At 41.1% G+C, this 27,152-nt stretch overlaps 2 protein-coding genes across 2 annotated transcripts; both read right to left on the bottom strand.

Moving 5' to 3' along the window:
* Positions 1 to 236: 236 nt before the first annotated feature.
* Positions 237 to 7,461, bottom strand: LOC140949721 (uncharacterized). The gene is made up of 10 exons (XM_073398858.1): positions 7,368 to 7,461; positions 6,732 to 6,865; positions 6,004 to 6,101; positions 5,532 to 5,612; positions 4,670 to 4,810; positions 3,826 to 3,911; positions 3,051 to 3,146; positions 2,259 to 2,375; positions 961 to 1,045; positions 237 to 384 (listed from the first exon to the last, which is right to left on the bottom strand). Exons 1-10 carry the CDS (start codon positions 7,459 to 7,461, stop codon positions 237 to 239), a joined length of 1,080 nt encoding a protein of 359 aa, XP_073254959.1.
* A 5,615-nt stretch (positions 7,462 to 13,076) lies between these two features.
* Positions 13,077 to 26,297, bottom strand: LOC140949722 (NACHT and WD repeat domain-containing protein 2-like). The gene is made up of 15 exons (XM_073398859.1): positions 26,189 to 26,297; positions 25,542 to 25,711; positions 25,312 to 25,396; positions 24,389 to 24,470; positions 23,613 to 23,668; positions 21,384 to 21,486; positions 20,353 to 20,496; positions 19,889 to 20,048; positions 18,431 to 18,585; positions 17,707 to 17,872; positions 17,099 to 17,209; positions 15,748 to 16,122; positions 14,878 to 15,015; positions 13,995 to 14,172; positions 13,077 to 13,333 (listed from the first exon to the last, which is right to left on the bottom strand). Exons 1-15 carry the CDS (start codon positions 26,295 to 26,297, stop codon positions 13,077 to 13,079), a joined length of 2,289 nt encoding a protein of 762 aa, XP_073254960.1.
* Positions 26,298 to 27,152: the final 855 nt, after the last annotated feature.

Here is a 27,152-nt window from a genome sequence, read left to right on the forward strand (position 1 = left end):
TCTTTTTGACAGCTGTCAAGTGACTATAACATGGATATCCATAAGGAAGTCCACTGTCAAGTTAAACACAGATAGCGTATGCCTTGGACACCCAGCTAGTAATGCGCGGTCATTGCAAGAAAACAGCCAATCAGAGTGAGCACTATTTTCGCCATATAATCGGAAAACATACATTATTCAGAGGAATCCTTTTGACTCGTTAATGTCTAACGCAGTGAACACGAAGAACGGGGCTCCTATCTCCAAAGAACTGCGGTGTTCTTACCCTGAAGACTGTATATTTTTAGAGTACAGTCATCATTGGCCGTTACTGCAAGACGAGAATCCCCTGACACATCACCACTCCTGGCTCTGTTGAGATTTCCTTCTTCTTTTGGATCTTCCCTGTAAAGGAATTAGACAATACTAAATGGCGCTAATTCAGATTCCGAAATTCGGCAAATTTTTGCTTGTGGAGTCCGGAACCCTGGGAGTTCAGTTCAAGGAATCCAGAATACCTCTAACGATTGGAAACTAGAATCCAAGTTCCACTGAAAAAGAATCCGGAATTCAGTAACTGAAATCCACAACCCAAGACTATCTTGGATAGCCTGTGTATAGAAAATCTCCGCCTCCTCCCCTTAGGAAAAAAATCTCCGAATATCTCCGATTTTTCCTGAGGGGAGGAGGAGGAGGGGGGAGGGGGGGAGCTGTACACAGGCTATATCTTGGATTACCTTACATGTGACGAAATACGGATATTAGAACCGGGTGGTTAGGAACGAGTAACGGCATAACCGGAAATTGAGAAACGGCCAACGGGTTATTTAGAAAAGGGTCACGGCACGGGATATTGAGAAACAGGTTGGTCGAATTTGAGAAACCCGTAACAATATAACAGAAATTAAGTAATGGTTATCTAGCCACAAACTGTTTTAGAAAGAAAAACTGAGTGAAGAAGTACAGATTTGTTGTACTTACGGGTATGGTTCCGTTAGCGTCATGTCAATTGTTCCTTTATACGTTCCTGCCCACGTAGGAATCACATATTTTCCCCATATGTGGCCTGATATCCAAAAAGAAACGGAGAATAATAACAGTTCGCCTAATCGCTCCTCTATTTGTCAATATTTGTAATTAGATTGCAAAAAAGTCTTTATTTAATAGAACAGATGGGTCACTGAACAGATCAGTGATCATCGCAGTTATATGAGCAAATCACCCAACAGCGAAAAGAAGCCTGTGAAAAATAAAGTAATAGGATTCAAACCTTTGGGGATACTTTGTTTGACGCAAAGCTCTAATTTTGCCATTCACAAGTAATTTCTCAAGTTCCATAGCGAATAAAGACGTGCAATTGGCATTAATAACAAATTTAATCATAACTATAGCAAAACTCTCAAATCTGATTGGCTATCAACTGTCCTGATTTCAGCAATACGGATGAATTTACACGGGGCGATTCGCCACCATTGCAGCCATTGGAAACAATGTCGCAACAATGATGCAACGCTTTGCTGCGCTAAAAATGGTCGTTGCGAATCGTCTCGTCTAACATCACCTTAATAGGACAGTGAAATAGGACAGTCCGCGTCATGCCTAGGTGATTGGACAGTACGCACCATCGCACGTGCGCACTCAAATGGCTTTTTTCTCTGCCAGCAAAAACTCTCGGAATTTTTTGTTTTAATTTAAAAATACCTATAATATCACAAATTTTGTTATAGTTATGATTAATTGGTAACAGAACTTCGTGTCGTCCAATTCGGTCTGTAATCACACTCGTGATTAAACAAAACGCAAAACAAATTAGCTCAAATTGTTAATCACTCGTATAATTAGTATAGGTAATAGCATGATTTGTAGTGATATTTGGCATAAATATCAAGAGTGATATTTCGAAATTGTTATACATAAATTTGAGCCAATTTTGAAATATCACGAGGAGTATGTATGCCAAATATCACATACAAATAATGCTATTATTTGTTTTTACTACTACCCTCAAAAAGTTTGTTATTTTCACATGTAGGTATTTCAAATTACGCTGAAATACCACTGCTCTAAGCCAATCAAATAGCAGAAATTTCTCACGTAGCAGGCCGAATTACACTCCACTCAGTCCTGTTACCATTACGAACTAGAGAGTCGTGACAGAGCCCCTTTAAGAATCCTCGCGGTGCACACCTAACATATATCAACACTAGTGCCAACCCCTCGGGTGTTTTTGCTCCCAAAAGAAAAGGAAATATATTGGTTTCAGTTAATCCTTTGCTTACATGTTCCGTCAGCAGCTTCAGTGTTTGGAGTAAACTCGAACTGCAAGTCATACTCTGCTGAAGCAATGTACTGCTCCTGAACAAGCTTCATCGTACCACTGGCTAAATCGTAAGTGCCTACAAATAGAAAGGAAGTACCTACAGTCTTGTAGAGACTCAGTCTCAATTAGGAGGCGGCTTTTAAGGCAGTCCAAACTTATCGATTTTTAAATACTTTGGTTTTACCTCCAACGATCACAATAAAAATTGTCTTGGCTCCTTAGAAAGAAGTGGAAGCAAAACTGTCCAAAACTTTGCGGTGGAAACAAGAGCCGAACTTGAGTTATGAACATTTTCATTTGTCATCATTTCTGTGGTCTATAGGGTAAAGACCATGCAAAATGTTTGTCTTTTTTAAATAAATACTTAGTAGACCATAGAAATGACGTCAAAAAGTCCAAAAAAGAGTTTAGAGGGTAGAAAATTATTTTCTTTTTGTTAAAAAGATCATTTCTCAGGACTAATCCAGGATGAATAAGGCTACAGAGCGGTTTTGCTCACCTGACCATCAGTTTTGTAAATTTATTAGAACAAAAGAAAGTTTTTTACATAAGAAAAGTTTCAACTCCCACAGAATTGGTTTGGGACACCAACATGGCCGCCGTTTCATCGTGTTGGGACACCAAAACAACGTGACGTCATTTGAGAACTCTCTATAAGACAAAAACTTGTGATTCATTGTGCTCAGATCAAGAAACAGCGTCTCAAGTAAGTTCCAATACATTTTTCGATCATGATGCCATTTTAACCTACCCTTTATAGTATAGTCGCCATCTTTATCTGAACCTTCACCGCTGAGGGTTCCATCGTCCCAAAATCGTATGGGAAAACTGGCATCTCCGCTGTTACCTGGAGACAAGAATTGATCAAATCTTACACTGTACTTTAAACATCAAAAAGAGGCAAATAATTTAAAGAAAACAAAATGAAAACTGTGAAGACGAATGCAAGAAATTGTATGACTCTGTTTGAACTCTTGTAAAACCTGGATCGATTGGCACAACTCAAGAAGGGATAGCTGCCTGGCCGGAGCTTTACCACATTTGAGTGATCAAATATTTCTGTCCCGATATCCTGGTTCAACCGCGTTAGCGAAAAGGAAAAAAGGGGGAAAGTATAAACTTATGACAAGAACGTGTAATAGTCTGGGTACTTCACAACCATGCAAAGCTTCCAAATTGACTTTAGTCGGAAATTTTACATATCTAAGTTTAGGAACGCGTTGCAGTTCATCACACTTTTTATATGTGTCACCTAGAGTTTAGGGTTACTTAGCCTAGCACATTCCCGTGAATCAAAAGCCTGGTTAAACCAAGGTTTACCAGGGTTCAAGCCTGGTTCAACCATCCCAACCTTTCTGGTTGTCAAAACAGGCTTACCAGGCTTTACCATACATGCAAAAAGCGTGGTTAACCAGGGTATTCATGGTAAACTTGGCTAATCCTCAACTGCTGCAACAAGATATACACAGCAAGATTCTTAACTAATTTCCTATTTTACGTCATTACATTATTGAATTTGGGGCTACCTTCTGGAAATTCCATTTCATAATGCCCTGTAAATATTCCCCCAGGAATCTCTCCTTCTAATTTATCTCCTTCGTCGTCATCATACCTGTATGAATCAAGTCATGTAAGTAATCAAAAAATAATAATAAAGAAATAATCGAAAAGGGCTAAGAACGACCTCAAACCTAAATGGTGTTCTAAGTTCCAATCAGGAGGCAAAAGTACTGCTGAGCCGGACGAAATAAAACCCTGTCTGTGGCCACCTTTAGAGACATCTGATCATGGCATTAAAGGACATAACATCAATTCTGCCTAGAAGCCTTGATAGCTTTTTTTTTCACAACCCCCCGGGGAGTTGTCCCTATAATGGTCCACAGGGGAAGGCTCCGCCCGGAAGGGTTACCGTTTTCAGGCTTCAGGTTTATGAAAAGGTGGGGGATTTTACTTGTTGAAGTATACGAAAGGGTAGGAAATCTGTCATTTAGGTCTGTGAAAAGGCCAAAAAGGGCTGACAGATGCCTTTTATGGCTGTCACTAAGTCGAGAAAACGTTCTGGTTTTGTGGTTTAATGATTTATTCATATTTTAAGGACAGTACATTTACAGCAGTTAAAAGGGATAGAAATTTCTGAATTAGGTATGTGCCCTTTCTGTCAAAAATAGTACGATATAAGGGGGTAAAGGGATGGACGTCGGGGCGGAGCCTCCCCGTATAAACCTTTGTTCAGTAGTCCTTCCGGGACAAAAACGCGTTATAGGTTCATGCACTTGTTACGAGCCAGTTTCTATACACTTATTACATGCCTATTTTTGAGCTTTTGGATTCACCAAACAAACCTTCTCAGATAACGTGCAAACAACTTACCATTTTGCTAAACAAGTTCCTTTAGCTAGACATTGGTAATTAGACTGCGCGTCCCATGTCTTGTGTATTCCTTTCTCCTCTACGGACCACAAGTAACGTCCGTTTGGTGTGTACCGAAGTGAAGTGATCTTGCTTTCGTGGCTATCAAAAAGGTTAAAAAAATCATCAACCCCACCTGGATCAAGCTTTTCAATTCCTTTTAGAGAACTTGGAAGAGTGTAAAGGCTTGTGTGATTTAACATATTCTGTAGCTCCACCTCTAAGTTTGATTAAAATCCACACACAACCTACAATCCCTTCATTCGTTCTTGACCTAAGCTCTTTAATTTTTTACAGTGGGAATTCATCTTCATTGACTGCTTAGATAAAACCTTTTTTATGTTTAACTCCCTCACCAGCGTAGCACTACAGTTTCTTTTGAAACTTTATTTATCTAACAATAATCAACGGCTTTCCAGTTCTCTTAATAACTGTTTTCTTCATGGCATCCAATAAAACTCAGCGTACAGCTAGTAATTAAACCATACAGTCTTGTTCCCCGGCCAGAGGACCTTGGATAGATAGATTTCCACAGCCTCGTCTCCAGTCGTCGTCGGCGATTTCGGATGTGACGTCACCTGTCAAGCTTGTCGGTAAAATTCACTAACAAAAAATTCGCAATCGCGCTCGGTTCCAAGCCTCCTCTGGTAACTCGGATAGCGCGAAATGGCCTGGGTACGAGGCTAAGATTTCCAGCCATGGTCTACCGTGAACGTTAAATTGAACTAAGGCTGACCACGGTCAAACTGCTCTGACAAAAGTAGGGATCAACCGTAGTTGACCATGGTAAAGAAACATGTCATAGCCCATTTTTCTGACGTACCACTTAGAGGAACTGTCTTCGTTTACCAATGAATGGACCACCTCACAGTTTTCAACATCCCAGATCACAATGTGGCGATTTCTAGATATTTGAAGGAAACAATAAACGTGAGCAAAATATTTCTTACAGAGTGAAAGTGATCAAATAGCCGAATGGTATAACGCACACACAAAAACATCAATTCTGGGTTTTTCACAGAAATGGACCTGTTGTGCTTTGCTGTCTACCGGTAGCGTTTTATGCCCATTTTGCCTCACTTCAGGCCGCGAGTCCCTCTCAAAGAATTTTTCATTTGCCTGAATGCGTTCATATAGATGTCAATAGAATGAAATTTGAACGGAAAAAGTTCTCATGAGTCATTCAAGATAGGACAACGAACACACCAGGCTACAAACGTCTACCGCGGCCGGGAAATCACTTGTTTGTAAGGCTGTGCTACACTTATTAGACGCTTACTAGTTATTACACTTACTCGTATCCTGCAGCAAGATATTTTCCATCTGGAGAGAAATCCATGTGAACGACTTCGGAGTTCTTAAACTCTTTGCTTGTATTGGTCATACTTTTAACCTAAAAGGAACATTAAAAACCGTCATACAAACGCGGCACTGAACTTTTATTCAGTAGTTGTAGGCTGTTAAGCGTGTTTTCAGCGACAGGGAAAGCGAAAGCCATTTCTTATCTTTCCTCTTTCCAGACCCCGTTCCAGGCGTCCAGACCTTGTTGCTGGCGTTCCGATAGTAAGGAAATACGTTCATCCACGGCTGTCGCTAAGTCCACCATTTTTCATCGCTTCCTTTACTTCTCGCCGCTCCCTACTATCTGAACGCCCTGAACAAAGCTGGGAACAGGCTACTTGTTCTACTTAGCCTAATTTCGAGACGGTCGGCGGACACTGTCTCAGAGAAGGGAGTTTTCATCGAGTGACTCTAGAACGTCTGAAGACGTACCTACTTCCACTAACTGTCCTTGTGCGACTCCGTATGTACAAGTTTTAGAGCATATGGTGGCAAAAGAGAGACATAAACACATTACATATAAATGCATAAACAGAATTCAGCGGCGGAGAGAGGTGGATATTGCATCGCTGGAATAGCCTTGAGATTATCCTCAACGTTTCCGACTTGTTTTCGAACTTTGTTTTCTCTCCGCGGTGGCCAGTGCAATATTCGCGGACTAACAGATGCAGCAGCGCCCTACCTGTGCTCCAGTGGTACTGTCCAGTATTCTGACTTCCGCCTTACTCATCCCACAGGCAACGTGACTTCCGTCGGGCGAATACAACACTCGGAAATAACTTTTATTCTCACTAGGAACTGTCATCAACAGTGCTCCTGAAAAATATGACATTGGAAAAGTTACTAATGTTTCCAGTTGCACGAAACAAGTTGGCTTTGATTAAGACCTTTTTCACAGTTTAGACGATCGAGTTATTGGGCACATGTGTTAACCCCTTCAAGCCCCAAGAATTAGTGGAGAGAATTTGATAAAAGACCAAGGCATTTTCCTATTGGTGATCATTTTATAAATACTCAGTGTGTACTGATATTGCCAAGAGAAAAATACTTAAAGGATTAAGCCGTTGGTCTTGTCTCAGCCTGCATATTTCATTGTCGAAAGGGGAGTTGAAAGGACCCATACTGCTACTCAAATCGTAAAAGGGACCTACAGCCCGGTAGCGTAGTCCACCTTTCGTGTGTTGTGTAAAGAAGGGATTCCTGGATACCCACATTAGTTGGAGCCGATGGCCGTAATGTCCTTGTCAAGCCACCCTCTCTCGCGACACCTCAAAGTCGGTCTTAAAGAAACTCTGCTCATGTCGTTTATTGAACTTACTTCTCTGTGTTTGAATATTTAATGAAACACCCCCTCTGGTGTTTAATACACAATCGCAAACCAAACATGGCACTTGCCTGTTTCGACGTCCCATAGGGTCAAGTAATACGTGCGACCAGTCTCGGATTTTGTGCCACAACAAAGATGGCGGCCATCGGGTGAGAAAACAATACACTGAGATCCAGAGAATCTACCCCAGTTTAAAGACAGCACCTTGGCGCTCAACTCCTGAGGTTTGTTCACGTGACATAACCAATGCGGCTTGTTAGTCAGAGAGGCTATATAGGTCTGGAAGTAGAAAGAAAAGGTTCCTAGAATACATCTGTGTGTTTCTTTGATTGTATTATTTGTTTTGATGGGTTGAGAGTAATGTACTCTTCCTTGAAGTTTTCACTTTTCAAGTTCGACTCAGCTAACTTGTTACGGAAACCGGGCGAATGAACAGCCAATCGCCAGCATATTTTGGCTTTTGGAATCCTGAATTCAGTTCAAGAAATCCGGAATCCCACTAAACATTGGAATCCAGAATCAAGTTCCACCGACAAGGAATGCAGGATCTAGCAGCTAGAATCTAGAATCCATGGCGTGGTTTCCAGAGTCCAACAGTATTGAATTTCCTTATGCAGGGCGAACATAACATGATTGAATGAATTCGTAAGAAGACTACATTGTTTACCTGAGCCGCCTTTGCCGGTGCGCTTGAGTCAGGAAAATTAGCAGATTGCTGTAAGGTGCATTCTGGGTACTGATCTAGAACTTGAACATTTTCACTTAACATCTGCGCAAACTCTTTAAAACTCAAGGCTGCTTGTTGGTTCCCACGTGACCTCGCGAGGCTTGAAGCCTGTTTTATTTCGTTTATGAGCTCGTAAACTAGACCAATATTACACTTTGCCTGAAAAAGAGGTAAAATATATAAAAAAAAAACCCCGACATAACGAAACCTCGGTATAGCGAACAAATTTTGCCAGTCCCTTAGCCCTTCGTTATATCGTTTTATTATATGGCTACAATAGCACGTGCGCACTGATTGGCTCTTTTCTTGTAATGACCGGGCATTACTAGCAAGGTGTCCAAGGCAAATACAATCTGTGTTTAACTTGATAGTGGGCATCCTTATGGACATCCATGTTATGGCCAATTGACGGCTGTAAAAAAGAGCCTCCACTGACCAGTGCCACCTTAATGTATCTAGGGCTCAAGTATACAAATCGTTAAAGTGACGTGTTTTTTAATGTTATCCGCGGACCATGTGTTGGTTTTAATGGATCGCAAGCTCAGGTGAAGAATGAAAAGGCCATATAATAATTAACTTGTTAACCTCGTCCGTTCGGTCATTACGGGGAAATGTCTGACCTCACTATAATTTTAAGTATTTTAATGTGTTAAATGGAAACGACTCTTGGGAAAAATAGCCTCATTATGTATCGAAGAACATGGTTCGTGGCTTCAACATGGGAGCCTTTCACCCTCATCCCAAAACATGTAAGGGTTACCCCATATATAGCTTACCTCTATAAACGGAATACAGCAGACAGACTCCAAAAACAGTTGCCATCGTTCTGCGCCAATGAGAGCTGTGGGTAGTTCTGTCAGCTTCCTCATGTTGTACTGACGAGTTTTGGAACTAATTAAGAGGAATAAGTATATCATTTTTATTACATAAAATAAAGGGTTTCTTTCGATAAGTAACAGTGAAGAACAGCATGTCGCCTAGTCTTTCTAAAAGTCCTTTTAATTTTTTTTTTTTCTGGTCGGTTATGCCTTACCTCGTTGAAGCTCGCTTCGTTTGCTTTTGTTCGCTCACTACGCTCGCTAAGGTGTGAACTAGGTGAGAACTACGAGAGATCGACTTGTAGCAAGTCTACATGTCGCCCCTCATAAGTTCAAATCTGACAGGGTCGCACAAAAGCGCTGCTCTGTAACATTCATTTCTAATAGTCACTGGTTGCTTCTCCAGCATACAACCAGAGAGTTATAAATCTGTCATATGAAGTATAACGAAAAGTACTCGATCGAGTACAGTACCACTCGTTGCCCATGTCGTTTGAATCCGGGTCACGTTTTATAACCAACAGCTACAATAGGTTGCAACATTGAGACACTATTGAGAAATTAAAGTATATTTGGGGAAAAAACCCGGGCCCCTCCCAACGCCCCATCGCCAACTAAGGTTGCTTTGTTTGCAGCTTTCTTCGGGTATTCATGTTTTTTTAAGCAGCGGTACAACATTGTTTAGGGGGTAGTGGGGGTAAAAACGTAGCTCATTTTTTTTTAAAGTAGATTGTGCCGCGACAAAAAGGGGGAAATGCCGTGGACAAAAAACTGGTCCAGGCCATGACCATTTCTGGATATCAGTTTCGTGCCTTGTGATTGGTTGAGGTCAAAACCAAAACAAAATAAACTTGGCAGAGAGATACTAGAAATGAGTAAGAGTTAAACATTTTTTTGATGGCAGTTATTTGCGGCAATCGCCGAAACAAACTTCGGTAATAAACCAGAAAAGTGTTATTGAATGTGCAGTTCATTCTTTCATGCCTGGAATCTTAACATCACGAGCGTACATGAAAGCTACAGTGTTATAAATGCAGTTTTCAAAACTACAGAATACCAGGCCATGTTATCTGGATTTTAAATTCAAAAAAATAACAAAAATTTTGAAACGCCTCACAAAAAAAAACAGTCCCAAAGTAAGGATTACACAACTCTCCGACAGCTATGAACAAAGGGAGTCAGTGCCTAGTTTGTTCCATAACGTCCGGGCACTCGAATTTAAGTCTTGGGCACTCGACAGGAACTTTAAGAAAAATCAGAAGAAAATTAATTGTAGGTTTTGAAAATATTTTTTTTGCTGAAACCAAAATGATGCTACATACCTGAAAACGGTAACTTAAGAGAGGCGACTCCTTAATCAGCGCCCTCGCAGAAAGCTCCTTTGCTCGACTTTTTCACAGAATTTCTATCTCCAATCACGACTGAAACTATCACCTATTCGGTTGTTGTATGTAGTCACTCTTTGCCTCTAATTTCACAAGGTTTCCTTGAATATAACTGAGAACTAAATCCGCTAAGGCTTAAATAAGAGATGAAAATGAGTTCTGACAAAGTCAGCACCAGAAGCCATTATTGATGGCGTCATCGAGTATCCAAAAATGGTTATGGCCCGGACTGAAGTTGTTTCGACAAAGTTTGGAAATTATAGGATAACATCGAATGATATTCTAGGGTTGACTCCTTGGTTGAAGGTGTAAATTAAACTGTTTATTACCTTGTGTCGCTGGAGGACGTCTGGTTTAACACGAGTGGTTGAGAAGCAACTTTGCGATCAGCTGTTTTTGACAAACCTGAAAACAAAACAAAAACATGACGACACAAAAATTTACTGTGGTAACTGGTTATCGTGGGGGAGTGGGGGTGTAGTCGATAAGAATTCCGACTTGGGATCTATAGTTCCGTGGTCAAGCATTGCTGTTGTGTTTTTCCCTTAAGAAGAAACGTTCCTCTAATTTCTGTCTTTTCACACAGGTCCCAGTTGTTCAAAAGGTGATAGCGCTATACATTGTATGGATAGTGCAATTGGTTTTCCTATTACGTATCCACTGGATAGCTATTATCCGGTGGATAGCCCTATCCAACTTTTGAGCAAATAGGGCCAGGAGTATAAATGGGTATTAGCCTGCCTCGTTCCTTAAGGTCTCAAGTGTTTGGAAAGCGCGACTTCTGCGGGCGATCAATGATCAATGATTTCCGCGCAATGGACCATGCGAACGTTTAACGTTGACGAAAACTACGCTGGGAAGGGTGAGCGAGAAAAATGAGACGCCGCGTGTTAGGACATTCTGTTGGGGGTTAACCTTGCGAAGGACTAGCACTCCTATGTGCCTCATGCTCCTAAAACCGGATAATTTTCGGTCAATAGTAGGAGGAATCTCATTAACTTGCGCGGGAATATATTAACGTCAATGACGCCATAGCCTTTTGTCTTTATTTCATGAATAAATCGAAAATCAAGACATTCATCAGTCCTAAAATAACTAGGAAACTTGTCCAAACGGGTTAGTCCACCTAAAAAGAGGACATGACCTTCTCTTAATGATAATCCACCTCATTTTATTCATGAGATTAAGACAAAAGTTTATGACGTCATCGGCGTTAATAGAGCCATAGAGTATCCAGTAACTCAGTGGTTAGGACGTCCGAACTAGAACTCGGAGGGTCGTGAGTTTGATTCTCACCTGGAGTTCGGAATTTTTTCTGAGTTTTCTGGTATAAGAATTCCCTTTCTTCCAAAATATATTCCTGCTTCAAGTTAATGAGACTCCTGTGCAAAAAAAGGATAAGTCGGTCCCTACCATACTACTACGGTCACATGGTCTCAATGGCCCGAAGCTGTTACTTGTGACAACTAAAAACACTGCCTTTTACTGACTATAATTTTGACGGAATCAAGCAAAATTAACCACGAGAGAACGACTGGACAACTGACAATTTGAGTAACAATAAAAGACTGTTTAATTGCGACAATAGACGGATTGAAACGCACCGATGACATTTACGAGTCTTCATAGCCAATAGCATCACGGCTTAACCGATAGACGACCAATAACATCGCGACTTAATTGACCAATCAGGCCAATAACCAGAGTTTAATACCATCAAATCAACTGAAGTGATACAACTCACTTTGACTCTGAAGATGACAACTGCACAGGTTGTCGAAACGTCAGTCACTGCCAACAACAACAGTCCTGTTGAGGACTACGTTCACCCGGACGATCAAACTCAACCTACTTATTTACAACTTAGTTGTGTAGTAACTACCATATATACCATATATGTTTCTGGTAAACTGCCCGCCAACCCCTCCCTTAAGCCAACATTCTGCCCTAACTGAGACGTTGGTGTTAATGTTGGCTTAGGGAAGGGGTAGGTGGGCAGTTTCCCAGAAACGTATAATGACCCCTACCATCTTTCCCCACGTATGGTAGAGGTTGTCCTGCCCAGCGGCCAATAAAATACTCGGCAATGGCGCCGTGACGCTTCTTCCGTACTTCTGGATCAGAAACAAACCTCTGAAAATGAAGCATACAAAATGCTTTGTGGATGATAATTTACATCTCCGAACAAAGCTTCATTATCAAAGTTGAATTTTACCACACACTTAATAGATGATGAAAATATACGAGCGCAAATCGCAGTCAAGAGAAGTGTTGCAGAGTCCGGCTCGGAGATCATTCTTTACTCACGTTTCGGTGCCTTTTAAAAGGATCTGTCTTTTTAGAGCCAATTGTATTTGCCTTATTCCTTTTCACAGAAATTCTTAAAAGTTTCTTTATCCATACAAGGAATTGCGTCCAGTTAGTTCGTCCTTGTTTTCAGGTACTTCATTGTTAAAAATAAGAGTTTCCCACCATGATTAACTAATTTTCTAGTCGACGTAGGCTTTCCTAACAACCTTTAAAGTATGAAGATTCGGCTGTTGGGACATGATATTTTTATGTTTTTACTGCTTTAAGAGTACATAAATCGATTATAAAAATGTCCCTGTCCCATTAATTGAAAGTAGAGATATTATAAGGCAAGCGATATTGCTTGGTCAAAATAATCATTTCAATGAGACCTTATTAATGAAAAAATATCGCTTAATACCTTTGGGCTTTCCCTCTAAAAGCGCTTTTAATTCATTTGGTTTATGAGGCGTTGATGGGTTTAAGATGCATTCGGAGCAAAATCAAGAGAAAGTACGTAACTCCATACCTCCTCAGCCGCCTCTCTGAACTGTCTGTGATACCATGACAACACGGGTGTGCCTCCCTTAAGCCCTCTCTCTACAAGATAGGGTCCCAGGTCTGTCTGAATGCGGACCCACAGCAACGGAGGAAGCCGCCTCACAGGAGGTTCCCACCATTGGTACACGTCATTCAAAACTTCGTCGTCACATGACAGTATATCTTCTAGTTCATTGGCTGCGAAGTAAGACAAGAAACACGAGGGGGAGTGTCTTGAGCGGTATTCAAACACTGATATTTGGGCTTGTTATACAAAGAGCGGCGATTTTTTTCTCGAGTGATGTTTGATGTTTGATTGGATTATTACTTCGATTGTCAAATAATGATATATTTCTAAGGAAGATATCAAACACGTAGAAAAGTGTTTTCCAGTGAACGAACAAGGTTTAGTCGAATGTTCTGGACTGAATTCGATATGTGTGAATAAAAAAAAATCAATTTGTTTGTTCTAAAAACAAATTAACTATCGAAGAATAATTTAAAACAAACTTCCCTTACACTATACAATAATGAATTGGGAACACATTTCGAATATTCAAACCTCCTTCAAGGTAATTATTTCCTTGTTTGATATTGTTTATAAGTCATCAATGACTTTGCGAAGTACATATGCAGTGATAACAAAACAGACGGGCAGATATGACATGGAAAAGCATGAATGCAAACTATGTTTGCTTGCTATTTTCATCACTGTCGTCCATGAATGAGATCAGCTTTGTAAATATAGGATGAAAAAATAGTAATCAGTAAAATGACATGCAGCGATAAAAAATAAACGTTTCCTCGCACACACACAAAAAAACTAGTTTAACAGATGACAAGAGAATCAAAATTGAACCTGTTAATCCAAACTTAGCAACTGTAAGGTATCCCAGGGCGTGATCAACCAACAAGTTGCCATGGATACGAATAAGCCTGTCAAACATGTCATCGATGAGTTGTCTCACAGTCCTGGACAGAGTGATGTCATCAACTGGAGTGAAAGAGGTCCACGTACATGAAGTCTCAAACGCAATCTGAAGATAAGAGATAAAGAGAAGGAAAAGGACTTCTCAGAAACGTCTGGAGTCCTCACAAAAGAAGATAGCATATATAACGTAAAAAGGGAGTTGGCTATTTCACCCTTGGGAAGACGATGCGCCAGCACATTAATCATCGATTTTCTAATAACGGCCGAATTGTCGATTAATTTATCAACTGAAATATGTGATTTCATGAAAGACCACTTGGATTACCAGATAAAGTTCATTTTCCACTCGAATTTATTTTCTTTTAACGCTTTGCGGGCACTCCTAAAAAAAAATGATTGCTTGGTGATATCACTGATTATTAAAAAAGCTCAGCCAATCAAAGCAGAGTAAGATTTCCAGCAATAGCGGATGGGATCAGCAAAGAGTGAAGCCAAAAGAGTTAAGCTGATTGAGGAACATCGGAAAAGCAGACCAGAGAGCCTTTATAGAAGACCAACTGTCACATTAGATTGTGCGGAAGTCTGCGAGCAAAAGGAATTTCGTGCGAGGGCAATCTTATAAATGACTGAATGTCTAATTCACTCAGACACTTATTGACTGATGGGGTAGACGCTCAATGGAGATAGTTCCTATTAGTGCGCAAGTTTGTTTACCACCCAAAACAAGTTGCTTAGAATTGTTTCCCCTTTGATGCCGGACAACTTAAACATAATAAAGTAATTGCGACGAGGGTGCTGGGCTCTTGCAAACCTTGAGGAATAGCGGATAAGGGCATTCATTAAAGGCGTCTAAGACTTCTAACATTTGTGAAGCAGTCAGACTTCTATTGCTGGCTTTTAACCAGGATTCAAGGAGTTCTTTGCCATCATTAGCGGACATCTTAGTGACCTGGAAAGTAAGCATACACACTGAGCTTATTCTGTGTACACGAGAATTTTTTTTGCCTCGAAACTTGGACTAAGAGCATAAAAACAAAAACAATAGATAAGAAGCTTTGCGGGTGTCAGGAGGAACCCGCAATCCTAAGCTCTAGGTTTCCATCACGTATGCGTCGCATGTATGTAGCCAGCTTTGTTTGGACTTCCACTAAAAATGAATGGAATGCACAAGACGTTTGGACCTTTTATCACTGGGAATCTGATCACGCGTGTTTTGACCATCTATCACGTGAACCGTACGGAAAGCACAGCCTTGGAGCAAGAGCGTTTTGACCCGCGATCATTGTCGCCCGCACTCCATAACCTTTGGTTATTACTAATGTTAGTATAGATGCAAGCAGTGTTCTTATGAGAACTTGGAGCTTGTGAGTCGATACCTCTCAAAGAAGCCTCAAATGAAACGCCTCCAAATTTGGTTTCTCAAAAGTGGTTCTTGGACCTTTTTTTACTAAGAAAAGTGGTTCGCCACGTCATCTGACTCTCTACAATACACACATCTCTCGAAAATGTTAGGTAAACTCCTCTACCGAGACAGTGTAGATTACTTGCTTCAACCAAACTTTGCATAGAGGCCTCGTGATTCAAAGAGCAACCAGCTAGAAATAATTACTTAATGTCCTGTCACACACTTCACACGACAACTCGCCAAAGTACCCTCATTCTATCCAACAAATTAACCTACCTCTACTAGTCCTTCTTCAGGTAAAGATAGCCGTAGCTTATTCAAGCATCCTCCTTCTTCGGGCAAAGTAGACACCACGATTTTGACATTGCGGGAAGGCAACTCAAAAGGAAGCCATTCTAAATTGCGTCCATTGTCTTCATCTGTCATCTGATCCAAGGAGTCCAGGAACAGGAATAAGGGCTGTCCGTTGGTTGCAAGCTTTAGATTTTGGATGAACTCTTCGCAAAGAGTCTTGAAATCGTTGGCAACCCCATTGGGATCTTTACTGTATATTCTTCTTAGCTGGATACACAGTGATCGGAGAAGAGGCCGGGCGGCTGTGGAATCCATGCTGGTCCCCAGAAAACGATAAATTATCACTGCATCTGAAGACTGCATGGAATGGGGATAGCAAGCTTCAGCAAAGACGTTTTTGAGCGACGAACGTCAACCGGAAGTGAGGCATTTTTTCCCTTTCAATTTGCCTTGACGCTACCAAATAAGTATTTATAAGCGTTTTTACTCTTATAGAGACGATTCTCCGAAAAATCTAGGCATAATAACTGACGAAGAATACAAAAAGTCCCTCAATTTGACATGCGTCGCTCAGAAACATCTTTGCTTAAGCTCTCTAAGGGTCAGTCGTGTAATTGAAGGGACTGTGTTTTCTGGCTCATTTTGTTAATAAAACCAATTGCGTGGCCACTGCTACAATCAAGTGCAAAAGTGCTTGAGACACTGTGCCTTATTTTGGCTTAAATGGCCAAACCATGATCTTGTGCTTGTGATCCCTTCTCCTCCCCTTATCAAAGTTGCAAGCAATACAAGACCGTGCTCAAAACTTTGAGGAACAACTTTGAATGGAGGGTAGGAGGGAGATGAGTATTATATTGCACAGAAGTCTAACTACCAGAGATTTGAAGAAAGAAAGGCCGGTTATAAATTTTACGCGCGTAAATAGAGACAATGTATGGAAGGTCAACAGAAAACGTAAAAGTTGAACCTCGCTCAACTTTCACGTTTATGCGTGGCCTTTCATACATTGCTTCTATTTTATTTACGCGCGTTTACACGGAACAATTACGCGACAATGGATATCCACCTTTAGGCTAAGAAGTTTCCAAAAAGTGAAAGTGAAATCCATTTCAATTTTCTTCAAGTTTGTCCATGTCTGTCTCCTTTTATATTTGTTGTGTTAGTTATACCTTTTTTTGTAAACTTTCGAGAGCTTATTTCTATGTTTAACTCAATTTCATGGCAGTTGTAACTGTTTGAATTTTGATAAATTCAATGGCACACATCCTTTAACTATCAGCTATACAATTTACATGGTGAATTAGAAATCAGAGTATAATTCGGTGTACATTACCGATGCCACAGCATTAGCTATTGCTTTTGCCATGATGCTTGTCTTTCCTGAACCTGAAGGACCATGAATCACCAAAGGCGTGGAGGAATCGCTGGTCAAATACGAACTCACCTAGGAAAAACATGATAAATATGTATGTAAAGCTATAGTTCTTTCTCCATAAGACGCCGAGGCTCCGAATAAAAGCCGGGTCTAAAAGAGGAAGTTGTGGATAACTCCCTCAGACATGTATTGTGGGGTTAATGGTCTTATAGTATGGTACCCAAACGGTTATTGCACCTAGTCAATGGAATTGCACACCATGAGTCTCTTGTGGCTCATTGGCTAGAGTACCCTGGCCCTACCAGTTTGAATCCGATTCCCAGCGACCTTACAAAAAAAAAAAATTTATCTCATATAACCATACAACACTATTGTTACTTTGAATCACTGTAGCTCCTCATGCAAGCGAGTGGGAAAACAAACTGCTCGAATCGTGACGGAAATGCACGGAATTTCAGGAACATTGATGCTTCTCCGTACCGTTGATGGGATCGACTAGAAAATCCGAAATACTTAGTTTGCTGTTTTTAATATATTTTCATGTGCTCAAAGTTCACTTTCGATACCTTTTCTAGAATATCATCCTTTCCATACACTTGCGCAGCTTTCTCCAGGCAAAACACTGCATGACTTTTGACCTCCTCAAATAGTACGTCATCAGCCACGTGACCACCTTTGATTGCTTCAGTCATTGACTGCACCATGAGGTCACAGAAATGGTCGCCAAACTCTCTTTAAAAACAAAGTAATTAGATCAGTAGAAAGAAACGTTTGCAACATGACGACTGATAGTAAGAAACGCTTTCATCCGATTGGCAACATCTCGGCGAAATGCACTGTTCTAACGAAATAGCTTAAAACATAAAAATGCCAGAGTTCACGCAGCTACTATACTGCGGCGGGCCACCTTTTGCCGTTTTGGCCATTCCGACTAGAGTTTGTTGCCACAACCGCTTGACGGAGGTTAAAATGCAGCCTATCCACAAACATTTTTTGTGTCTTTGTATTTGTTTTTTCTTCCGACGAATTTGGCGTTCGCGAGATTGGGAGCATGCGAGCGAAGCGAGCGCCAGAAAGAAAAGCTTGTAATAGTGCTTCCCAGGTGCCGTATAGATTTCATTTAATTTGTCACACCATAGGATCTGAAAAGTTACAACCACATTCTAAATAAGAGGTATTGTGTGAAAGGTCACACCGCCACAGATTCAAAAGATAGAACGACAAAAATGTCTACATAGTTGACTCTTGTGGTAAAACGGGTGGGCAAAATGTATTGAAACCCAAACTAACCTGAGGTAATCTGCATGTTGCTCCAGTGTTATTCCAGGACCCCAGTTTACTGTATAGTTTTTAATGTTTGAAGGATTTAGAGCACCTGGTACCTTTTCGTCCTTTAGTTTATGAAGAAACCTCTGCGCTTCACTGTCAATAGTACCATCGCTGTACTTAAAATAAAATTAGAGAGAAACATACATTTGAATCTATCTTTATGGAACCTTCTACTATACTCCTATCACTTATCTAGTGTTACACATAGTTGCGGTGGCTCCCCCGGGGGGGGGGTACTCCCTTATATAAGCCATACAAGTATGTGCCGTCCCAAAGGGTATGGTTTTAGCGCCGTTTTGGTCTGAAAACGGGTATAGATTTTGCCCATTTTGGCCTGGAATCGGGTGTGGTTTACAAAGGAAACTACGATGGTGTATGAATATGTTCGTCGTTTTATTATAAATGAATAAGAAAGAAATATTTCTGTTGGCGTTCTAATCTCAGCAATGATGACATTATTTCTGTCGATGTAAACGTGTATGTTGCGTTTTGTGACCACCTCCAGGTCTGAAAACAGGGATGGATTTTAGAGGCCAGGTCTGAAAACGGGTGTGAAAAATGACATTTTTTGGTCTGAAATAGCGTCAGGATTTGGAGAACCGGGTGGCACACCCCCATCAAGAATTCCAAGAAATACCTCCCCCTAGGGTGGCTCTTAAAGGTACGGTAAAATGGGCAACAAGAACGTGCAAATTGTTTTGCAACATTCCTGCAAAAAGAGTTGAAAAGCAATGTTGCGCGTTTTACCAGCCACATCAAACCTATTTTTCAACAAATCAGGTTATTAACAAGTTTGAACGAGGTTGGTTGGGTTAAACGCGCAACATCGTTATTTAACTCGTTTTGCGGCAATGTTGCACCTAACAAGTTGCACGTTTTACCGAAGCTTATTGACACTCAAATAAAATGCGTTGCGGAGTGGTCTTAATTAGAATAGCGCTATTACAAAGGCAGACTTTAAATTAAACAAGAAATCGCACATTAAAATGCTTAAAATGGCACTACTCGACTGTGCAATCAATGGAAAGTGTTGCAGTGTTGATGAAGGACGGGGCATTTGCCCTCTTTTTTCGTCCCCACCCCGGGGGATTTGACAGCTCAAGAGTCCCTGCACCAGGAAATTGCCATCCAAGGCAAAAAAATGCTAATGCCCAGGGTTCAGCCCGGTGTGTGTGTGTGTGTGTGTGTGTGTGTGTGTGGGGGGGGGGGGGGGGGGGGAAGGGGGGCTGGGCGCAGCTGAAATTGACTGACGCATAAATTGACAAAACTTCTAACGTTTCTAGCTAAAAACCCGTAGTAAAATGAGGACGGCTAGCACGTTAAATCTTGTTATCGTAATCGTCGTCTAAGCTTAGAATCTAAAGGTATCTAATGATGACACGGCCTACTAAGATAAAACTAAGTGATTGTCGATCCTACCTTTTTGTCAATAAACTTTCCTGCAGGTTTGTCTTGGTAGTTGTTGTCTAAATTAATGATTTTCCTGCGATAACAGAACGTCTTTTGATCTCTGTTATTCATGTTAAGTAAACCACGATGGACTTCTTCTTCTGTGACTGATACTGTGTACCACTTTGCTCTAAACATAGAAAAGAAGATAGCTTTCTGAAGGCGTGGCCAGACATTCTTCGAGTGACCCTTAATGAAAGTTTCTTAGCGAGCGGAACTCAGTGCGGAAGCTGGGCCGAGTTGCTCGTATGGGGGACTTGGAATCCAGTCACTAAACGTGGGTGTAAACATGGGTGTGGTTCAACCTCGTTCCCAGGGTTCCCTCCAACCCGTCACTGTAGGAACGAATAGGAGAGAACGCTGAATAATCCTTTGCTCAGCTTACTAAGACTACTTAAGAGGTTTTAATACAAGGGAAAATAGCACAATAATACCTTTCTTTGTCCTTTAAACAGCGTGACGCCTTTCTTAGAGTCATCTGTAACTTCTCGAATATATCCCACCACTTTCCATGTTGCGCCTGACTGCTTGGCTTTAGGATGTATGTATGAGGTACCAGATTTGTGTTTAAATCAAACCTGGGAATGAGAGACACAATTACATGGCCCCTTAAGAGAAGGCAGATCGCAATTTCGTTCCTGTTTTTGTCTTTCTAAAATGTCCGGTTACTTTCTAATGGAGAACCAAGGCAACCGTTTTCTTCGCTGACCTGACGCAATGTGACTCAGGCGGCCCGAGCTGCTGCGAAGGAGACTAGTTATCGGCTTTACTTGGATAGTTTATTCCATTGTTTGCCTCCGTTGCTGATTGGCTAGTTAGGGCCTAGCTAAGCTTGGAAACAATGTTTCGTAGTCAGTTAGTCAGAGCAGTTCGCACTATACTTACCGCTGACTGGTTAGCCTAATGGGTTGAGTTTCAGACTTTTGAGCGGTAGGCCCGGTTTCGATTCCCGGCTGGTCCAGCGCTGGTGCAGCACTGGGAATCCTAAAATAACTAAGGAAAAGGTCCCGCCTTTGTTGAAGATTTACATATCTAGTTATCTCGGATAAGGACGAAAATCCATGGCTCTGTCTCAAAACACTTTCATTAATCTGGTTCTTTTCGGACGTAAAAGAACCCACACTGTTGCCAGAGTGGGGGGTGGAAGGCATAGACCCCGATAGTGTGGTGAACCTCTCTTGGGTAAACGTTACGCTGCTAGGATCCTAGCACGTTAAAAACGCAAAAGAAATCGCTTTGTTATTACGCGACAACCCAGTCAGCCCACTAACGTGAAATACCGGGATAAAAGTCACTTGGGCAAAGCGAGCGAGCTCGCCAAACCGGGCGCAGCGGTTCATGTAATCAGCACCCATATGTAGTGAAAAACGTACTTAGGAGTACATTATTAGCGTACATCTCAACATAAAACCGCTACAATAATAGTTATGAATAAAAAGCTAGTCAAACACAGTTACAAGCTAACCATTCACTGAGCAGATTAACATCCGGGTCATTGTCCTTTTCAGCTTGTGCCTGAAGCTGCTCAAATTCACTTGCTTCAATACGCGATGGAAAAGGACGAAACCCTACAAAAAAAACATTGAACAAGGAAGCCTTTAAACAGTACTTTGTATTGGTATCGTTACTGCAAATTATTTGTAATATCCAAGCCCTGTATCTTACTAACGTCCTAGTCACACTAACTAAGCATGTTTAATTAAAGCCAGGTTTAAAAAATTAAAAACATTGACGGAAAACTAAAACACAGGCTTCTACACAGAATTCAAATGATCTTTAGTATGTTACATAATTGCACTTAAATTGCCAGCAATAAAAGTACAATGAGAAGAAAATTTAAACCGTATTTGACTTAACAGCTTTTGATGTGAATGGGGCTTAAGAGAAGCCAAAACGAAATTCCCCAGTGCAGACATGCTAAGAACAAAGCACCCAACGATTTTCTTAAGGTGATGTTACATGGGAAGATTCACAACGACGGTTTTTTACAAAAAACAACAACAACAACAACAACAACAACAAATTGCAACCTAGACGCTGTGTTGCGATAAAAATCGCCGTTGCGAATCTTCCCGCGTAGAATCACCTTTAAAGTTACTCTACAAATCTTTGACAAAGGACCCGAAATAAACATGAGACATCAATCTACCATATACTTCTTTGTCACACGTTTCTATTCCTTGAAGCTAAGGCGTTAAAAAAGTTTCTATGAAGGAGTTATTTAGCAAACTCTTCATTCTTCCAAAAAAAGCGCCTGAAACGAGACTTTTCGTTGACGAACTGAAATGTTTCCCTTTGTGACATAACAAACGGCGAATTTGCGCGCGCAAATCTAAGCCAATCAAATAGCGCATGTTATGTGCGCGCACAGAGGTTTAAACTTGTGCGCGCAAGTTGAAACGCAAAACAGGAGCCCATAACCTGCGCAAAACCATACTTTGAAAACTGAACTGCACAATCAAAGCATGCTTCAGTTTCTAAACAATTGATCTTTTGACTCAGGGGTACAGTAAAATGTTGAGTCGCATAAAGTCTACCCTTTAAAAGAAAAATCATATTTATTTTGAAACTTACGTGATTACGTGAGAGCAATAATAAAAACTTGCGCTAGAAGGTTTTTTTTCGAGGCGTGTCATATATGGTGCGGAGCTATGCAGCAATGTATGTCACATAATCTAATCAGTCATTCTTGGTAAACTCGCTTTAGCTTTTGGTTCTCCTAAAATTTGCACAGCGTAGTAATAAAAATCCCGTTATTGTCTTGTTTTGTGCAGCAGAAGCAGTGCACATTAAGAGTTGACGCCATCTAAGTTTTTTTGAGGTGTACTTCAAAGCCTCACTAATGTATGTATTCATGAGTGGTGAAAGGAGAAAGCAATGTTTACAAGATTAAAGGTTTTAGGAACGAACTATATAATGTTACACAGGTGTTATTTTCAACAATGAGGAGGTATAGGAAATGCACTTGATGACTGGGTGACTGCAGGACTCCGCAAGTACAATTCGGACTCGTTGACTAAAGGACAAAAGGAGTGAAGGAGTCAGTTATCAGATTGGCCGGGTATTCAACATACCTTTTGATTGTTTCTTGAAACCTTCCGTAACTTAGTTGAAGTTTCGCAGTAAATGCACTCGTTTCCTTGGCAAAGACAAATTCCAGTAGAGTGGCATTTGCCGTTCGAATAGTTACGCAATAAAAGGGAAAAAACGCGCGCGCAAAATAAGAGAGTCGTTTCTATATTACGAAATAATATTGCCAGCGGTGATTTTTAAATCAATTTACCCCAGATATGCCCATTCTTCTCTCTTGTAGTCCAGGCCACTACCGAGTTACTCACGTTCAAACCGAAGCAAAGTGCAAAATATTTCTTTTGAAAATGACTTTTATTTGCATGAGATTAAAAAATCATTTTCATATGAATGTCTTCGCATTAAGCCTCGCTCCGAAACAGAGGCATGGGACAATTCGGAAATGCATTGGTTGTTTATGTTCGTCGCTGTCAGATGCCGAGATAAATCACCGCCTGTTCTACTTAGAATCAAACAGTTCTTAAACAAGGAACGCTTGAAAGCTAAATCTTTCCACCCCTCTGTAGCTTTTAAAAAACGATCTATGATTTGTGAAAATTTGATGCCAATAAATGTTTGAAAAATGACAATTTAACAGCAGAAGAAATCAGCTAAGTCAACCTACCATATTTATCACCCAAGAAAGCAACATAGTTGATTCCTTGCGACTCTCTTTGACACCTGTGAAAAAGAAAACAGGCCGGTAAGTCACGTGTAATCATAAGTGAGATGCATGCATCACCCATAAATATTTACCTGGCTATTTCGGCCATACAAATTATCGAGGTCATGTGATCAGAGGAGGACCTGAAAGAGTGAGTGGGTGAAGAAAACAATAAGCACCAAAGAATTGATTGGTAGTTCAGTATCGGATCTCATCGGCCTAAATCCCTTGGACAACGCATCATTCTTTATTGCTTCCACACTACACTTAGATGAAATTTTTTAAGTCTCTTGAAATTACTGCTCAGTAACTGTTCATGAAAGTGTAAGTCACTTTAATTTTTAAGGAAATTAGGGTATGAATCGAACCCGGAGTGTGGTGTCTGCAGTCCGTCACTTATACTATTACGTTTAACTGGCAAGAAATGGTTTGATTTGAAGCTGACAAATTCGAGTCAGTGCGCATGCTTAACCCTAATCGCTATTTTCAGGGCTTTACCCTAATCACTATAGTCAGTGATTAACCTTAATCACAATTTTCAGTGCTTAACCCTTGTTAGTATTGCTTAACCCATATCACTATATATAGGACCATATAGCGAAGCAACAAGTAATACTGGGTGGTGTAAACTTCATAAGGCGTCCAAGGGGATTTAGGCCAATGTGGACTAATGCTTACCTGATTGCTAAGCCATACAGTCAAGAGATTACTTTTAAGTCAAGTTTGCGGACACTTACTCCTCTCTGATCCCCCAGCGCATCTCCGACGACGCAAATTCAAATCCATATTTCCTTCCGAACAGTTTCAAGTACGGATAGACTGGTGAAGAAGAAAATAAGCCATTATTTCTTGAGCCAACAGCGAAAAATGGTTTCCCCACTAGTAGAGGTCTCTTTGGGTATTGCGGCTCTGACATTCGCGTACAGTTGGCTTTTTTACTTCGCAAGAAAGAAAGTAAAACAAGCCAGCTACTCGGTCAGCGACACGAAGTCGATCGAGTCGTTAAAAAAACTTACCGAAAAGAATTCTCTGGTAGAATTAGTAAGAGGCGATCAGTAACATATGACATACGAGTGAAGACTAAGTCATTTTTCGGGTTGGGCTCAGTCCTCGCAACCACCTACATCTAACTGATTGCGAGACAATTTTCCCATCTTGTTTTGAGTGCAAGCGTGCCGGACAACTGAGAGAAACGTATGAGATACCTAATGCAACTAGAAAATGTGAAAATAGGCGCTTATGCGAAGAGGACAAGTCTTATTCCAGGCTTAGAGAAGTTTTCTGTTTCACAAATAATTTTCACACTATATTTTAGTTGTTGTTATAGTAGTTGTTTTAGTAGTTGTTATTTTAGCCTGCTTGGCAGGATAGTTGTGCAAAAAAAGGAAGTTTCCCGGTTAGGCTCAAATAAGATGAAAGAAGTTCTCCAGAGAGGGAGGTTTTTTTGGAGCAATTTGACTTCCAGCCTATCGACAGTCTGATCTTGCCTAGTCCCTGTACGGCGTCTTCCCAGGCCTTCTGGGTCAATAAATTTCGGTGACGTATCTGAGACGAAAGGACCACGTCAGATTTGAAACGCATAAGCCACACGGAACAATGAGGCCTGGGGACTGGGCAATGTCTGACAACAAGAAAACAACAAGAAGAAAGAGCCATGTACCATCAGCGATAAGTAGGTTTCTTTCCTGCGCTGTATCCGTAAAGGTTGAGCTGATGAAAACCCGAATGATCCGAATATCGGAAGCCTAAAACAAAGTTAGAACAAAAGATATATATCTGAGTACAGTTACACGATATCGATCCTTACAACACAATCGAGCGCAACACCAAGAGATACATTAAGAATACTAAATTAAAAGATGATAGTTCAAACAGAAAAACTTTTTTCACCTTAGTTTGTAGCGTTTTTCCTCGCAGCAATGTATTCACCATATTTTTATCGAGAGGAACAGGTTCAAAGTCCACTAAGTTCTTCTCCAAGAGTTCTTTCCACTTGCCGCGTTCATGTCTTGGCTCCTTCCACAACGTTTCGATTGTTGTTTTTTTCTGCATTCCCGGCGCTAAAAAAGAGAAGCGTAAGGTAAAACTCGGCCTGTGTGCTAATTTTATACCTCTACTTTTGGCCTTTTTACAGACCGAAATAACAGATTTCCCAACCCTTTCATATACTTCAACTAGCGAAATCCCGACCCTTCCATATGACCTGAAGCCTGAAAAACTATACCCCTTTCGGGCGAAGCCTCCCCATATAGGTTATTAAAGGGAGTAACCCCCTTGGGGTCAAAGTACTACTTTGTTACAGGGTGTGTTTAGTAAAGGGTAGCTGAATTCGCGCTTACGGTAGCCATGCTTTATTAGATCCGATATTCGCAACTTTGTCCTATGTTTCCTCTTGCTAACACATTTGCGGGATTCTTTATTGATCTTCACAAATCTTTGTACAACCACTTTTCACTTTCGCCTCAGAGTTTAAAGCTCCCTATCAGTGACGTCACTGAAAACCGGGAAAAAGGCAATCATTTACAAAGAACACAAACCTGGAACTGCGCCTGGCTTTGCCAAGGCTACCGCTGCCATGAGCTTACTGCGTGCAGGCTTGAGTTGTTTATTTTCCACTTTCGGCTTTTTTGACGCACCAGTCCCCATGTTTGGTTCTAATGAGCCGTCGATGAAAAATCCAAGTTTTATCGTTCTGGCATTAAAAGAGATGCCTTATCAACTTTGGGCAAGAATCGCTGCAATAACAAAGAGACGGAGAATATCAGTGATATATATGAAAAAAAGTCAGCTTTATCTTCCACCACCCTCATCCCTAGAATGACCAGGCGCCACAAACGCGAGGGCAAATAGGGCACAAGGTGTTCCAAGGTACGACGCGTGTTGAAGACCCGCGCTAAGTTGAAGTAAGGAACAATCATCAATGATCGGTCGGCATTGGAACTATACCATTTCTTCGAATAAGCGCCCAGGCGCTTGTTAAAAATTTCGGCTAAAACGGTGAGCACTATAAATGAAAGGAGGGCGGTTAATCTAGGAGGACGCTTATTAAGTGCTCCCGGTTGGTAATCAAGTGACTACCTTAGTCCCATTATACGATTTACACTCAGAGTTATCAATAAAGTGGCAATAGAAACAGGTTTTCCTCTCTGCATTTGGGAGAGTAGCGAGAAGTCACGCGACCGGAGACACGAATGCAAGGGGCGCGTTCTCTCGCAGCTTGCTTTGCTCGCTGCAATTGAAGAGCTTGCTCACAGGCTACGTTTCCCTTGCATTCCTACTATTAAAGAAAGTGATGGGGGAGGGGAGGGTCGCTTATTCGAGGAGGGCCTGGGATACTGTTCCGATTGAGAATAGAAGTGGCCGGCAACATTGGTCATCCCAGTCTTTACCGCCTCAATGCCTGCGAAGGTGACTCGAGTTCAACTTCATAGGCATGCCGGCGGTAAAGATCTGCGATGGCTCTAGTTGTCGGCGGCGCATGTTCTCATTCGTCCGAGAAGT

Source organism: Porites lutea, chromosome 10 (genome assembly GCF_958299795.1).
Source record: "Porites lutea chromosome 10, jaPorLute2.1, whole genome shotgun sequence".
Classification (NCBI taxonomy): Eukaryota; Metazoa; Cnidaria; class Anthozoa; order Scleractinia; family Poritidae; genus Porites; species Porites lutea.

Coding starts and splice junctions, on each gene's coding strand:
- LOC140949721 (XM_073398858.1), bottom strand. CDS start 7,461: ATGGGACGTCGAAACAGGCAAGTGCCATGTTTGGTTTGCGATTGTGTA. Junction 4,811..5,531: donor GAAGACAGTTCCTCTAAGTG/GTACGTCAGAAA, acceptor CCTTTTTGATAG/CCACGAAAGCAAGATCACTT. Junction 3,147..3,825: donor TGAAATGGAATTTCCAGAAG/GTAGCCCCAAAT, acceptor TCTTGTCTCCAG/GTAACAGCGGAGATGCCAGT.
- LOC140949722 (XM_073398859.1), bottom strand. CDS start 26,297: ATGGGGACTGGTGCGTCAAAAAAGCCGAAAGTGGAAAATAAACAACTC. Junction 20,497..21,383: donor GTTAATCTGCTCAGTGAATG/GTTAGCTTGTAA, acceptor TCTCATTCCCAG/GTTTGATTTAAACACAAATC. Junction 15,016..15,747: donor CTGAAGAAGGACTAGTAGAG/GTAGGTTAATTT, acceptor CTTACTTTCCAG/GTCACTAAGATGTCCGCTAA.